The following is a 15,826-nucleotide window of genomic DNA, read 5'->3' on the forward strand; positions in this document are numbered from 1 at the left end:
AACTCGTGAGGCACACTCTTGACTGCTAACTGTTCTTTGGGGGTGGGGATGAGTCCAAACTTCTTTTTATGCAAATTATAATGCTGTGTCAGCATTGGCCCCAATGTCCTTTTCTTTTCCAGTTTATGTCACAGCTCGCAGAATAGCAAAATAGAATATCTATATCATAGATTTTTTTTCCTTAGGTGATTAAACAGAAGAGCAATAATGAATACTTTGTATTCCAAATACAGGGTAGGCCTGAGTGAATCTGTTTTTTCAACTATGAAATGGGAATAACAATAGATGATGGTGATGATGATAAATTTTATAGAGTTTACTAGAAGCCCCATGCATGAAATTTGTACAAGAGTAGGCCTTCTTTCTCCCGGCTGCCGGCACTGGCTTTCCTCTGGCACTTGGGACCCAGGCTTCCCTCTCAGCCCTAGCTTTTTTGTCCGGAAGGTCATTCTGAAGGACATCTGGTCTAATTAGCATATTATGCTTTTATTATTATAGACTAGTGGCCCAGTGCACAAAATTCGTGCACTGGAGTAGGGTGTCCCTCAGCCTGGCCTGCACCCTCTCCAATCTGGGATCCTTCGGGGGATCCCTCTCACAATCTCGGACCGCTGGCTCCTAACCGCTCGCCTGCCTGCCTGATTGCCCCTAACCGCATTTGCCTGCCAACCTGATCACCCCCTAACTGCTCCCCTGCCCGCCCAATCGCCCCAACTGCCCTCCCCTGCCAGCCCGATTGCCCCCAACTGCCCTCCCCTGCCATGACCCACCTCCTCCACTGGGACCGGCCTCCTCTGTGCCGCGTGGAGCCGCAGGACCCCCAGGAATCACTACGTGGAACGGCTGATGGGCCCTGCCTCCACTGTACACATGGCCATTTTGTGGCAACCATCTTGTGACAACATCTCACGTGAGGGTCACCTAGGTTTTTATTAGTATAGACTAGAGGCCTGTTGCATGAAGAGATTCGTGCAATAGGCCTTCCTTTCCCCCGGCTTCTAGCACTGGTTTTCCTCCAGCAGCTGGCACCCAGGCCTTTGCTCTGGCCGGGCTCCAGCCGGAGCCGGCCCCAGAGCTGTGAGGCTTCACTGTGCCACTGGCCTCGGGGCCATGAGGCTTCACTGCGCCGCTGGCCCCAGGGCCGTCAGGCTTCACTTCACCGCTTGGAGCCTATGTATGCAAATTACCCGCCATCTTTGTTAGGTTAATTTGCATACTCTCCTGATTGGCTGGTTAGCGTAGCGAAAGTACAGTCAATTTACATGTTTGTCTATTATTAGGTAAGATTGTGAGCCGTATCTAAAATGATGCATGTAATGCTTAGTTAAGCTTTTGCCACATAGTATTGTGTCAGCTATGTTGCTATCTATTGTTTTGGTGATAGTTGTTCTTGTATCTCTGACACCTAACATAAGGTCTTTTTAAAATATTAATTACTAGAGGCCTAGTGCACGAATTTGTGCACCAGTGGGGTCCCTCGGCCTGGCCTGCAGGATTGGGCCGAAACCATCTCTCCAACATCCCCTTAGGGGTCCCAGATTGCGAGAGGGTGCAGGCCAGGCCAAGGGCCCCTCCAGTGCATGATCAAGGCACGGATAGTTGCAGGAGGTTGACCAGCCAGGGTGGGACTATGGGAGGGCTCCAGGGTGTGTCCAGCCCATCCCACTCAGTCTCGATCAGCTGGATCCCAGCAGCAAGCTAACTTGGTCGGAACGTCTGCCCCTTGGTGGTCAGTGCACATCATAGTGAGAGGTTGAACAGCATATCATTAGTATATTATGCTTTGATTGGTTGAACAGTCGACCAGTTGACCAGACACTTAGCATATTAGGCGTTTATTATATAGGACTAGAGGCCTGGTGCACAAAATTCGTGCACGAGTAGGGTCCCTAGGTTGGCCAGCGACCAGGGCCAGTCAGATCAGGGTCTTCCAGCTGCCGGCTGGGGCTTTCCTTCATTCTGTGCAGCCCCCTGGTGGTCAGCACATGTCATAGCAAGCAATTGAACTCCCGGTCAAACTCCCTAGGGGACACTTTGCATATTAGCCTCTTATATATATACTAGAGGCCCGGTGCACAAAAATTTGTGCACTTGGGGGGAAGGGGTCCCTCAGCCCGGCCTGTGCCCTCTCGCAGTCTGGGACCCCTCAGGGGTGACCACTTGCTGGCTTAGGCCTGCTCCCCGGGGGGTTGGGCCTAAGCTGGCAATCAAAAATCCCTCTGGCAGCCCGGCAGCCCTCAGGGGATGCCCACTTGCCAGCAGGGAGCAGACCTAAGCTGCAGTCGGACATCCTTAGTGCTGCTGAGGAGGCAGGAGAGGCTCCTACCACCACCACTGTACTGGCAGCCATCAGCCTGGCTTGTAGCTGAGCAGAGCTCCCCGCTGTGAGAGCGACTGACCACCAGAGGGCAGCTCCTGCATTGAGCATCTGCCCCCTGGTGGTCAGTGTGTGTCATAGTGACCAGTCATTCCCAGTCTTTCTGCTGTTAGGGTCAGTTTGCATATTACCCTTTTACTATATAGGATAGAGGCCTGGTGCACAGGTGGGGGCTGGCTGGTTTGCCCTGAAGGGTGATCCGGATCAGGGTGGGGGTCCCGCTTGGGTGCCTGGCCAGCCTGGATGACGGGCTGATGGTTGTTTGCAGCTGGTCACACCCCCTTCAGGGTGGAGGTCCCCACTGGGGTGCCTGGCCAGTCTGGGTGAGGGGCTGAGGGCCGTTTTCAGGCTGGGGGGCGACTGAAGCTCCCAGCCTCTTTTTCTTTCTTTTTTTTTTTATTCTGGGATTTATTTACCTTCTATAGCTGTCACTGGAGCTGAGAACCGGCTCCAGCTCTGAGGCTGCAGCTGGCTGAAAACAGGTATCTGGGTTTGTTTAGCTTCTATAATTAAAACTCTGTTGCCATCACTGGCACTCTAAGCTCTGAACCCGTTGGCAGCTGAAAGCAGGTTTCTGGGTTTGTTTACCTTCTATAATTGCAACATTGTTGCATCTGGAGCTCAGAGCTGGGCTGCAGCAGGCGGGGAACCTTGGCTTCCTCTGTCACTGGAGCAACCAAGCCTCATGTTCGCTTCAGCTGTGTGGCTGCCGGCTGCCATCTTGGTTGGCAGTTAATTTGCATATCTTGCTGATTAGCCAATGGGAAGGGTAGTGAAGTTATGGTTAATTACCATGTTTCTCTATTATTAGATAGGAAGGATATAGATAGATAGATAGATAGATTTGTTGAGTGGAATCAAGGTTTATTTTTAAACATATCACTAACTTTGTACTTTAGAGAAAACTAAAAGTTAAAATTAAAGTTTGCTTTTTTTATCCAAAAAGAGTTGTCTCATAAATTTTCATCCAGTAGTGATAGTGATCTTTCTGTTTGGTGGGATTGGGATGATTTTTTTCCCCATCTGTTCCAAAACCTGTGCTCTTTTCACATAGCCTATATAAAGTTAAAGTATAAATTGAGTGCTTATTATGTGTCATGTACTGTTCTAAGTGCTTTATATTTATGAACTAGGTAATATTATTCCTCCTATCTTTAGTTGAGACAACTGGAGCATGAAAAGATTATAAATTGCCATAGTTACCCAGCTAGTAAGAATTGGAATTTGAATCTATGGTCTGGCTCCAGAGTTTCTGTCTTTAACCATTGTGTTCTAATGCTTTTATTAACTACACTGTCTCTCATTTACCATATGCTTGGACATAAGCTCATCTTAGTTAACTTTCTTGCAGTTTTAAGTTTTTTTATAGTGCTGGGTACTGTATGTGTTATCTATAGTATAATAATACATATTTGTGCTTGACTGGATCAGTGAATATGATGGTATGATACAATTATAATTAATACAGTACAATCATTTCCTAATTCTTCTTGCCTTCAATTAATAACTGTTTTTCAGTATAGGTCCTCATAGGAGCTATATATAGCCAGGATTGGCTATTTTGAAGCTAAAAGTTTACTCTAATATTATAAAAATTCGGACAAAGAAATTTCTTAACAAATCTATTTATATTCCTTGCTGATGCTCACTCAAAAATATCTGTGTTTTATTTAGAGTTTTCCCCCCTTTTGGATCCCTTTGTTAAACTGTTTGTTGGTGTATTTTTTTTAAAATATATTTTATTGATTTTTTACAGAGAGGAAGGGAGAGAGATAGAGAGTTAGAAACATCGATGAGAGAGAAACATCGATCAGCTGCCTCCTGCACATCTCCCACTGGGGATGTGCTCGCAACCCAGGTACATGCCCTTGACCGGAATCGAACCTGGGACCTTTCAGTCCGCAGGCCGACGCTCTATCCACTGAGCCAAACCGGTTTCGGCTGGTGTATGTTTTTTATGTTAAATGATATTGTGACATAATTCACTTTTTTATAGATTAAACCTTAAAGAATTTGGGCATACTAGTCATGATAGTGACATTTGGTATTGAATTTGGCCTCTAAAACTTGAAATAATAATGATTTTGATATATGTTTTATTTGATGTCTCTTTCAGAATTCTCCACTTTACCAGTACTTACAGGATCTGGGACACACAGACTTTGAAATATGTTCTTCTCTGTCACCAAAAGCAGAAAAATGCACAGTGGCAGAGGGACAACAAAAGTCCCCTACAAGAGCCCTGCCAAAAGTAAGGAAGCATGCTCTTTCTCTATGACTTAATCTTTTGTTCTTTGCCTTACAAAAAACAAAAACAAAAAAACACCTTGTCCTCCCCCACACTGGTAAGACTTTATTTTTTATTTCATCAGTAGTACAAAACTGCCTGTTTAGATAAAAATGAAACCTTGCTGTTTCAGACTATCTCATGGGTAATTTGTATAATAAGTAGAAATGAATATGGTTGAGGATCAAAATATATTATTTATTTAAATAATGAAGTTATCTGGAAAGGACCAGAAAAATACACTAAAACATTAATTGAGAACCCAACTACTAGGGCTGTTATATTAAGAGCACAAATTATAAGAAAGCAAATTGATAAGGTATTTCATAGTTTCAAGGATATGTGATGGAGCGAGTATACTTACCTCAATTTCTAATGCTCTTTATGTTTGCAGTATTATATATTTTTATATAATACATACCTCATAGTTCCTGTACAGCATTATGAGGCTAAGATGCTAGAAGAATCTCCATAAATTATCCTATATAATAAAAGGGTAATATGCAAATTGACCAAACAGTGGAATGACCAGTCGCTATGACACTCACTGACCATCAGGGGCAGACGCTCAACACAGGAGCTGCCCCCTGGTGGTCAGTGCACTCTTACAGGGGGAATGCCGCTCAGCCAGAAGCTGGGCGAGCGCAGCAGCAGTGGCAGGAGCCTCTCCTGCCTTCGAGGCAGCACTAAGGAGCAGCAAGCTGACCATTAAGGAGTGGTGAGCAGGAGGGCAGTAAGGAGTGAGGGCTCTCAGACTGCAAGACGGATGCTTAGGCACAGGGAGCAGGTCTAAGCCAGCAGGCAGACATCCCCCAAGGGATCCTGGACTGCAAGAGGGAGCAGGCCGGGCTGAGGAACTTCCCCTCTCCCTTCGCCCCCCAAGTGCACGAATTTTCATGCACCAGGCCTCTGGTGTTTTATAAAATTTATTAACCTAAATTCATTTATGTCCTTTTATTTTATTAAAATAAAATATATATTCTGTTTTAATACAAAGAATTCTAATTTAGTAGGAAACTATAACTAGGTTACCTAATTTTTTGAGCTTTCTAATTTAATCGGTGTTTTATTACAAGATCAATTATTTTCAGGAGGTAGCTTTGAAAGTTTTCAATTACTCATTTACTCTAGGGCGATAGAGGTCTTTTCTCCTGTTCTTCTTTGAAAAATCCCTAAAAGTGAGGTAACCAAGCTGGGCCCATTTGCAATAGCAGAGTAAATACCAGAGAAATGGTTTGTTTTTTTATTTTGTTTTGTTTTGTTTTGTTTTTGACCAACACCCAAAGGGTGAGAGTTAGGAGAGTTAGAGCTTACATGGTTCAGAATCAACTTGCTAGTCCTCTGTACTTAAACCCTTCCTGCTCCTTGGTCCTTTCAAATATGGATGTTCCTGGGGAGGGTTTTGAAAGGAAAACCCACAGATATATCTAATAGATTATTTATAGATTAAAACTTGAATTTTGGATTACTTGACAAGAAAAGACAAAGAAAGGGACATGGGATTAACTTGCATTGACCTGTGTGGTGTGTTCACGGTGTGTGTGTGTGTGTGTGTGTGTGTGTGTGTGTGTGTGGTGTTTCTTGTAGGTTTTCAGTCCTTTCATTCATGACAGGTATTTTTACATATAGAAATGTTATTAGTTTATAAATAAACTACAAGCCCAGTGCACAAAATTCATGGACTCAGGGCGGGGGGGGGGGGGGGCGGGGTCCCTCATCCCAGATTGCGGGAAGGCACAGGTCAGGCCAAGGGACCCCACCGGTGCACGATCGGGGCTAGGGCGGTACACGGGAGGTTGGCCAGCCAGGAGGGACCATGGAAGGGCTCCATGGCATGTCTGGCCGTCTTGCCCAGTCCCAATCGGCCAGACCCAGCAGCAAGCTAACCTACCAATCAGAGCGTCTGCCCCCTGGTGGTCAGTGCACGTCATAGCAAGCGGTTGAGCGGCATTAGCATATCATTAGCATGTTACGCTTTGATTGGTTGAACAGACAACGGGATGACCGGACACTTAGCATATTAGGCTTTTATTATATAGGATAAAATGAGGGTTTAAAATGTCATTGACTCAGAAATTGAGGAACAGTAAAAAGCATAGCCAGAGGTTATTTTTCAAAATTACCACATGTCTTGAAAGTTTGTTTAGTCTTCACTAACACATTTCAACTGTATGAGCTATATTTTTCTAAAATGGAGTTTTTCTAAATTTGGGGCAACTAAATTTTAGAAAATGTCTGTACTATAGTTCCTTCTCAGTGGATATATTTTTAGAATTTCCCTCAAAATTCTGTTCAAACAGTGAAGTATTCATTATTTATTTATTTTTTGGAAAGCAATTTTTTTTATATGAGTTTGTGATGAAATGGCCCTTAGCATTTATTGCTTTTTTAACTTTATTTTTTAACATGATTGTAAAGTACGTACTGAGTAATCTGTACTGATATTCTCACCATGAATATTTATTGTCTGTATATTTTTCTGTTTTCTTTTCTTGTGATTATTCTTTTCTTTCTTTTTCTTTTTTTTTTTTTTTTAAAGAATCACTGGTTTGCCTTTCATTAATTTTAACCCTTAAGCTTTTAAAAATCTATCAGAAGGCAAGGGTGTAGGAGAACACTTGTCTTATAAACTCATATTAAAGATTCTTATTTGACATTAAGTACGTTCTTTACTTAATGGGATAGTGACATTTGGTATTGAATTTGGCCTCTAAAACTTGAAATAATAATGATTTTGATATATGTTTTACTGTTTACAAGGTTATTTCTGAGTTGCAAAGACTCCATGTTTTTCCCTATATTCCCCCATGCAATCTTGGCTGCCATAATCAGACAGACAAAAATCATGAGGACCCCCTTTTTTGGTATCTGCAGTGGAAGTTTAGAATCAGGCCCCTTCTCTGCTTGATCTGTTTTCTCTGAGAGATGCCCGGTACTTTCTTGCCTTCATTGGCCACTTATGGTCTATTCTCCATCTTCGCTGAGTTCCAGATCTTTGTTCGACATTTCCACCTGCCTGTGCCCCAGGAAACTCAGATTCAACATGTCTAAAACAGAGTTTTCCTGGGCACCCCACAAACAAACAAAATTTTTTTATATTTCCAAATTATACCCTCCTAGTTATCTTACAACTTCCCATCACTCCCAACTTGATTTGGTCACAAAATAGTATGTCAAGTCAGCTTCTATGTCTCTAAAATCTAACCCTAATTATTACCATTTTTGCTATCATAGTGCAGGCCTATGACATTATTTAGCTGTACTACTCTCCTAATCATGCTCTTGGCTACAGTCATTCCCTGCCAGTACCGCCTCTGAACTGTTGCCAGTTATTTTTCTAAAATTATTTCTTTATTATTTCACTTCCTTGCATCAAAACCTTAGTTGGCTCCTCACAGCCTACAGGATAAGATCTAAAAGATGTGTCATATGAGACCAAAGTCCTTTCAAACCCATCTCAGTGTACCTTTTCAACTTTATTCCAGTTCCCTTTTTCCCTTGGGTCTTAGCTGTCCCAAACTGTGCCACCAGCCCCATGGCATGTTCTTCCCTGGCTCCCTCCTGTGATTATCCAGTTCCCTTGCCTGGAGTGTTCTAACCTCCTTTGTTGCTACATTTCCACTCATCTGTTAGGGTTTAGCTCCCCTTGGCCTCTTCTTTTCCCACATTTTTCACACTTTACATTGGTTTGTAATTATTTGTACTATCTCTTCTGTATCAAGTTCTTGACAACAGTTATGTGTGTTCATCTTCCTTCCCATGATTGTTTTTCAGTACCTGAGATATAGTAATCCCTCAAGGAATGTAAACTCCATTTGCTGGCATGCTCAGGAAATGGGCTATTACGGTATATTGAATTTGGGGAGTGATTCAATAATATGCTTTTTATTTCAATGAGACAGTTTTTCTAAAATTAAAATTTCTTTCTGCCTTACTATTATGGAATAATCTTGGAGAACCCTATGGTTTTCCTCTGAAATACATACCATCATCATTTTGATATAGTTTATAGTATACCAAAGATAAATGGGCTACATCAAGATGACTTCTGGTGGCTCATTAAAAATTACATTTTTAAGACTCATTTCAAACTTACTGAATCTGAACTTTCAGTTTGGGGCCCAGGAATATGTTTCTAACTAAAATCAAATCCATGTGATTTTGATATGTAAGTAAATTTGGGAACTAATAAGGAGGCTGAGACATACTGACAAAACATAGAACCTGGATGATTTTCTTTCTTACCCTGATAAAAACTGTGATTCATTAGATGTAATTATTTGAAGTTTTTCTACTATCTGGTTGTAGTTTAATAATCCTATGTAATGTCATTCATCTCCTTTAGCGAGGCATCCTGTTAAAAGTGGCTGAAACCATCAAAAGTTGGATTTTTTCTCATTGCAATAAGAAAGATGATTTACTTCACAAATTGGTGAGTGTTCGTTTTACTTTTTTTTGTCAATATTCAGGGCTCCAGCTTATTAGTGAGAAAATTGGTAAATCAGAATTTGTCTTGCTACTGATTTGGGCAGTGATTAATTTTTATTAGCAATTCTGGGCAGTTTTGCAAAAGGAGATTTTCCACTTCATGAACTGTTAAAGTTGTTTGTGTCTCCTAAGAAAACAAAAAGAAAGTAAATTCTTCAATAATTTGGGGATCTTTGAATTTGGACTCCGTATTATTTCATACTTCCATTGGTAAGAGGTTATTAGTCACTTACTTAGAATATTCTTGGTAGTTATTGAAACCTTATTTGTTAGAGTACTATTTTCCACTGCCATCTTCCTCCATTGACAGATATTTCTCATAGTAATGAAGGGATTAGGAATATATCCATTAGTGGGATCTTCTCCTTTTTCATTAGGAACTTGACTGTCTTTATCCTTATCCCACAACCAATGATTATAAAGTTTAGGCAAAATCAAAAGTGGCTCCTCCCTAATTTATTTATCATTAATCTGACAACTTCAGATTTTATTTTATTAATTTATTTACCATTGTTTGACAACTTCATATGTAAAATTTAGTCTCCAGGACTGATAAATCACAGAATTTTCCAAAGACTTGGAATAGTCAACATTGATAGTCTTTGTGATTCCTGTGAGACTTGCTTTTTTTTCTTCTCTCTGCTGTAGTATATCTGTTGCTTGACCTCTTGTCCCCCAAGAAGGAGTACCTCAAGTTTTTACATCCTAACAATACAAAAGTGAAGTGATAAAGCTCTTCTCCTGGCTCTCGGTAGGAGAAATCAGGTTACAAGTAAGCAGGCTTTCAGGATCCTCTGCTGGCCTATGACCCTAAGATAATAATAATTATTCTTATAAATTATCATTTATAAAAAAATGTTTACAAAGTGCTTTCACATTTTGATTTGGCAATCTAAACACTGTAAGGTTTGGTGCACTTACCAGCTGGAAATCCTGAGGTTCAGATCACTCAATTTGATTTAAGAATACTGATTAAGTGAATTATTCAAGAATCAGCTAGAAAGTGATAGAGTCAGAATTTGTATTCTGATCTCCTGGTTTCTAAGCCCAGGCTCTGTACTATAATGCACTACCTCTGTAGCTTAAGTATTATTATGTTTTGACTGACTAAAATTACTTTTTTAACAATCCAAAAGGGCAAGTTCTCTGTTCAGGGTTTCATCTTTGTGGGTGTGTTGAGAAGGTCAATGAAGTATCTTGTCATCTACGTAGAATACCATCTCTATCCAGGTGGAGCCATCCTCATTCTTCAGTGATACTAGGACTGTGATAAGGTACATGGATCCATATACATTTTTCAGTGGTTTAATCATTGTCTATATAGTCCTGATCTTTTCATTCTTGGTTCTTTGTCACTGGCCACATATTTTATGTTTTCTTCTTAAAGTATAAAAAAAAATGCCTTTATAGCAACTATGATGGTAGTGATATTAGCACTTTTAAAGTACTTTTTAGCCTATCAAGTGCTTTCAAGTGTTATCTAATTTGCCCCTCATCAGCTTTATGAAATAGCATTATATATTTAAAAGTGTGTAAGATCATTGAAGTGTATTGATGCATAAAGAAGTTCCCTTCTCCATCCGTAGGGGCAAAAATAGAAATCTCTTTTATTCTTCAGCTGTGCTTTTCATCTCTTTCATTCCATCCAAGCAGAAATCTTCCTAAGTTACCTTCTCGTGCCATTTCTCTATTTAGATCCTTAAAAAGATTCCTATTATCTATCATTTCAAATCTAATTGATCACTTCAGCATAAAAGAGTCTGCATAAGTTGCATTAGTCTACCTTCCCAGCCTTATCCACCTTTATTTTTGTCAACCAACCCAGTCTTCCTTTTCCTTTATTCCATACCTGTTCCTGTATGTCTGTTTGTGCTATTATACTGTGGTGGAATTCCTTCCATTTTTATCTCTATTATCAGAATCTTTTCAATGAACAGTCCTAGCTCATTTTCAAGGCCTTTCCCAGAAACTTCAGCCCATTGATCTCTTATTTTCTGCAACAACCTAGTAATAATTATCTATGCTATGATCTCTAAGTTTTTGTATGTTATGTATGCTTTTCTTTATTGTATTTTAACACTAGCAGCTAACACTTACATAGTGTTTACCGTGTACCAGACACTCTTAGTATTTTGTAAATACTGACTTATTTAATCCTCACAACAACCCTATGAAGTTGGTACTACTTATTTTGCAGATGAGGAAACTGAAAGAGTGGGTGGGATTTATAAAGGGTAAAGGGGGCCAAATATATGGTGACAGAATATGGTTTGACTTTGGGTGGTGGACACACAATGCAATATACAAATCATGTATATAACCCGTGATTAAGCTTGAATATGGATCACTGCATTCCTACTAAGTCCCCATTATAATCAGCTAGGGCTGAACTCTGTGGTGTCGGAATGATTAACTGACCAAGAAGAGCAAACCCACTGCTTTAAACCCTAGACCTAACTCTTTTATATTAATTGCTAAAGGCTTTGCCCTTTAAAAGTTCTCTTTATTTTTGCCCAGCTAGCATGGCTCCATGGTTGAACATTGACCTATGAACCAGGAGGTCATGGTTCAATTCCCAGTCAGGGCACATGCTAGTGTTGTGGGCTTGATTCCCAGTGGGGGTCATGCAGAAGGCAGCTGATCAATGATTCTCTCTCATCAGTGATATTTTTTCTCCGCCCCCCCCCCCGACCTTCCTCTCTGAAATCAATAAAAATAAAAAATATAAGTTCTCTTTATTTTTATCTTACAATAGGGTCACTCTATTTCTAAATTTAATACAAAATAAAACTTAAAATTTTCTGACAAAGCAGAACATGTACAGTGAAGCAAAACTGACTACTAGAGACTTAAGCTTTGAAATCAGATTTCTGGAGAGCTACTTATTCTCTTTGGACTTTAGTGTTCTCCTCTATAGAATGGAGAGGAGGAGAATGTACGTCACAGGATTACTGTGAAAATTAACCTATCTGCTGTAACATTCCTAACTTGTCTCCTATCTCTACCATGAACACTCTGCATAAAACTAATATTGATGACTTGCAGTTCTACAGAAGCTTTTCTGTCTCATCTGACTCTTCCAACTCTTATATCCGGTCAGTTCTTACTCTTACTTTAAGAGTCAGCTCAGGCATAACCTCTTATACTTTCTCTGACTTCATTGCAAGTTTTGGTACCTTTTCATAATACCCTTGGTATACATCATTGCACTTCTTTGCACATTATGTTGTAACTGTTTACTTTTTAGTCCTTCATTAAACTATGAACTCTTTAAGAGTAGAGACTTAAATGTCTTGTTCATTTTTTTGTCCTTGGTATCAAGCATGGTGCCTGAAATGTATATTTCTTGATAGATGGATAGAAGGAGAGAGGAATAAATGAGCTGGTATATGTGAAAGCATTTTGCAAACTATAAATGCTATGCACATGTTAGTGTGGTTTTATATTACATTCCTTAATGATGTATTTTTAATATCTGAATGTCCATTTTTATAAGGCCTTGATCCTGCTGATGTAATTCTTAGATACTGGCTATACTGTTACAGTATCCAGGGACAGCATCTTATGTTACAGAATCATATTTTCCATGTGTGTTCTAGCAACTTAATTAATTGGGCTTGACTAGACAGGTTTATTAATCTATAGTTCACACCTTTTTATTAAAAATTTATATTTCAGCCCTAACTGGTTTGGTTCGGCGGATAGAGCGTCGGCCTGCGGACTGAAGGGTCCCAGGTTCGATTCCGGTCAAGGGCATGTACCTTGGTTGCGGGCACATCCCCAGTAGGGGGCGTGCAAGAGGCAGCTGAATCGATGTTTCTCTCTCATCGATGTTTCTAACTCTGTACCCCTCTCCCTTCCTCTCTGAAAAAAATCAATAAAATATATTTTTTTAAAAATTTATATTTCACATCTGGTAGTCCAATAATATCCACTTCAATCTTTATTATTTCACATTTACAGTGGGGGGAAAAACACCCCCCAACAGTAGATTGGATTGTTGTTTCTTCTTCTTGGAGTTTATACTGAAAATAAATACCTCTAAATTTTATTAGTACTTTAGGAGCTTAGCATTAAATGCAAAATGATGTATGCATTAATACCTCTCTTCCGGTCTTTTAATGGCAAGGATATTGGATTCCGACTCGACTCACTATATACCATCCTGCAACAGGAAGTCCTGTTACAAGAGGATGTGGAGCTGATTGAGCTACTTGATCCCAGTATCCTGTCTGCAGGGCAACCTCAACAACAGGAAAATGGACACCTTCCAACACTTCGCTCCCTGGCAACCCCTAATATTTGGTACTGTTCAGAAAACATCTATCCTTTGCTCACATATAGAGTATTCAGAGGAAATCCATCATGATGCTCCCCATTGTAAAGGCATTATAAACATCCCATACATTGTAGCATTGTAATTAATGATATGCAAAGGTTTTTAAAAAGACCTTTTAAAGTGAATACTATTTAAAATGAAGCTGGAAACAAATCCACTTTCAACTCAGTATAATTAGTTCTGTATTTTAATAGCCCACATATATTAATGACATGTGCCCAAAAGAATCTGTCTTACCCATATACCTCTATGCACATGTGTACATGTAGGCCTCTGTGGTTCTTTATGTTTCTTTATAGTTAATAAATTATATCATAATCACACTGTAAAGACAACGAGCATAGGCATGGAGGTAAATGATCACCTCTTGCTTTATTGGCTGAGAAGAGATCATCCTATATAATAAAGAGGGAATATGCAAATTGACTGTCACTCCAACACAAAGATGGCTATACCCACAGCAGAGGCGGGGTTTCCGTAACACAAGATGGCTGCACCCACAGCGAAGGCTGAGTTCCCTTAATGAGCAATCCGCAGGGACCTGAGGCTGCGCCACCTCCCCCCACCCCCATGGGGACCTCAGGCCGCACCCTCCCCACCTGGCAGGGTTTGACGGGGTACCTCAGGCCACGCCCCCCACCTTGGCACCTGGCTAGGGGACCTCAGGCTGTGCCCCCCGCCCAGCAGGGCTTGACGGGGACCTCAGGCTGCGCTCCCCACCCCAGCACTGGGCCAGGGGACCTCAGGCTGTGCCCCCCACCCTGGCACCAGGCTGGGGGACCTGAGGCCATGCCCTCCACCCAGTGGGGCTTGACGGGGGACCTCAGGCCACACCCTCCGCCCTGGCGCCAGGCTGGGGGACCTCAGGACGTGCCCCTGGCTCTGGCACCAGGCCAGGGGACCTGAGGCCACACCCCTTGCCCTGACGCCAGGCCAGGGGACCTGAGGCTGCGCCCCCTGCCCAGCGGGGCTTGACAAGGGTGGGACTGGCCGGATCTGGATTTAGCCCAATGAGGGTGGCCAGCCGGGTCTGGGTGTCGCACGATTTTGAGATGCACGTGGGTGGGCAGGGACTTGACTCTGGGTCCCGTGGTGCACCCCAGGCTCTGACAGAAGAAAGATTTTCATATACATTTTACAAATTTTCTTTCATCTCTGACACTTCTCTTATGGAGAAAGGGCAAATAGCAATATTAAAATATTTCCTTTAATTAAAGCCCTTTTAATGTGTACAAATTTTGTGCACCAGGCCACTAGTAAGGAACATAGTCTAATGATTTACACTATCCTAAAACTTTCCAACCACTTTAAATATTTGGATCTAATGAAGAAGTCCCAGGATAATCTGTTTAAAAAAAAGAAAGAGGAATGGAAAAAAGGGATTTTATATGTACACTAAAGTCCCAGTGCACAAAAATTTGTGCACTCAGGAGGAAGGGGGGGTCCCTCAGCCTGGCCTGTGCCCTCTTGAAGTCTGGGACCCCTCGGGAGATAACGACCTGCTGGCTTAGGCCCGCTCCCGGGTGGCAGAGGGCAGGCCCAATCCCTAGGTGCAGCCCCTGGTCGGGCTCAGAGCAGGGCTGATTGGGGAGTTGGGACGCTGCCCCCTGTCATGCACAGAGCAGGGCGGATCGGGAGGTTGCAATGCTACCCCTAGTCACGCTCAGGGTAGGGCCGATTGGGGGAATGGAGCACCGCCCCCTGTCACACTCAAGGCAGGGTCGATGGGGAGGTTGCGGCGCCACCCCCTGTCACTCACAGAGCAAGTCCCATCACGGGGTTTGGGGCTCCATACCCTGTCATGCACAGAGCAGGGTCGATCAGGGGGTTGAGGAGCTCCCCCCTGTCACTCACAGAGTAGGGCCGATAGGGGAGTTGGGGCACCGCCCTCTGTCACGCACAGAGCAGGGCCCATTAGAGGGGTTGGGGCTCCGTACCCTGTCACGCACAGAGTAGGGCTGATAGGGGAGTTGGAGCACCGCACCCTGTCACACTCAGGGCAGGGCCGATGGGGAGGTTATGGCTCTACCCCGTCACACACAGAGCACGGCCTGTGGGGGGCGGTTGGGGGGTCGCCCTCTATCACCCACAGAGCAGGGCCAATCAGGAGGTTGGGGCGCCGCCACTGTCACACTCAGGGCAGGGCCGATGGGGAGCTTATGGCTCTACCCCGTCACACACAGAGCAGGGCCTGTGGGGTGGGGGGGTGGTTGGGGCGCCGCACCCTGTCACACACAGAGCAGGGCTGATCAGGGGGTTGGGGCGCTGCACCCTGTCACACACAGAGCAGGGCTGATCAGGGGGTTGGGGCACTGCACCCTGTCACACACAGAGC

The 15,826-nt window shown here is 42.6% G+C and overlaps 1 protein-coding gene across 11 annotated transcripts in view; it reads left to right on the top strand.

Moving 5' to 3' along the window:
- Positions 1–15,826, top strand: part of VEZT (vezatin, adherens junctions transmembrane protein) — a 71,066-nt gene that overhangs the window by 27,631 nt on the left and 27,609 nt on the right. For 9 of the 11 annotated variants that reach the window (XM_036298432.1, XM_036298436.1, XM_036298437.1 and 6 more), the window contains exons 2-4: positions 4,494–4,628; positions 9,010–9,096; positions 13,282–13,457. In XM_036298432.1, coding sequence (XP_036154325.1) covers positions 4,494–4,628; positions 9,010–9,096; positions 13,282–13,457 — 398 coding nt within the window. Of the gene's footprint in view, positions 1–4,493; positions 4,629–9,009; positions 9,097–10,364; positions 10,419–13,281; positions 13,458–15,826 lie in introns of all 11 variants that reach the window. The other 2 variants (XM_036298438.1, XM_036298439.1) reach the window with 2 other exon arrangements.

Source organism: Myotis myotis, unplaced genomic scaffold (genome assembly GCF_014108235.1).
Source record: "Myotis myotis isolate mMyoMyo1 unplaced genomic scaffold, mMyoMyo1.p scaffold_m19_p_3, whole genome shotgun sequence".
NCBI lineage: Eukaryota > Metazoa > Chordata > Mammalia > Chiroptera > Vespertilionidae > Myotis > Myotis myotis.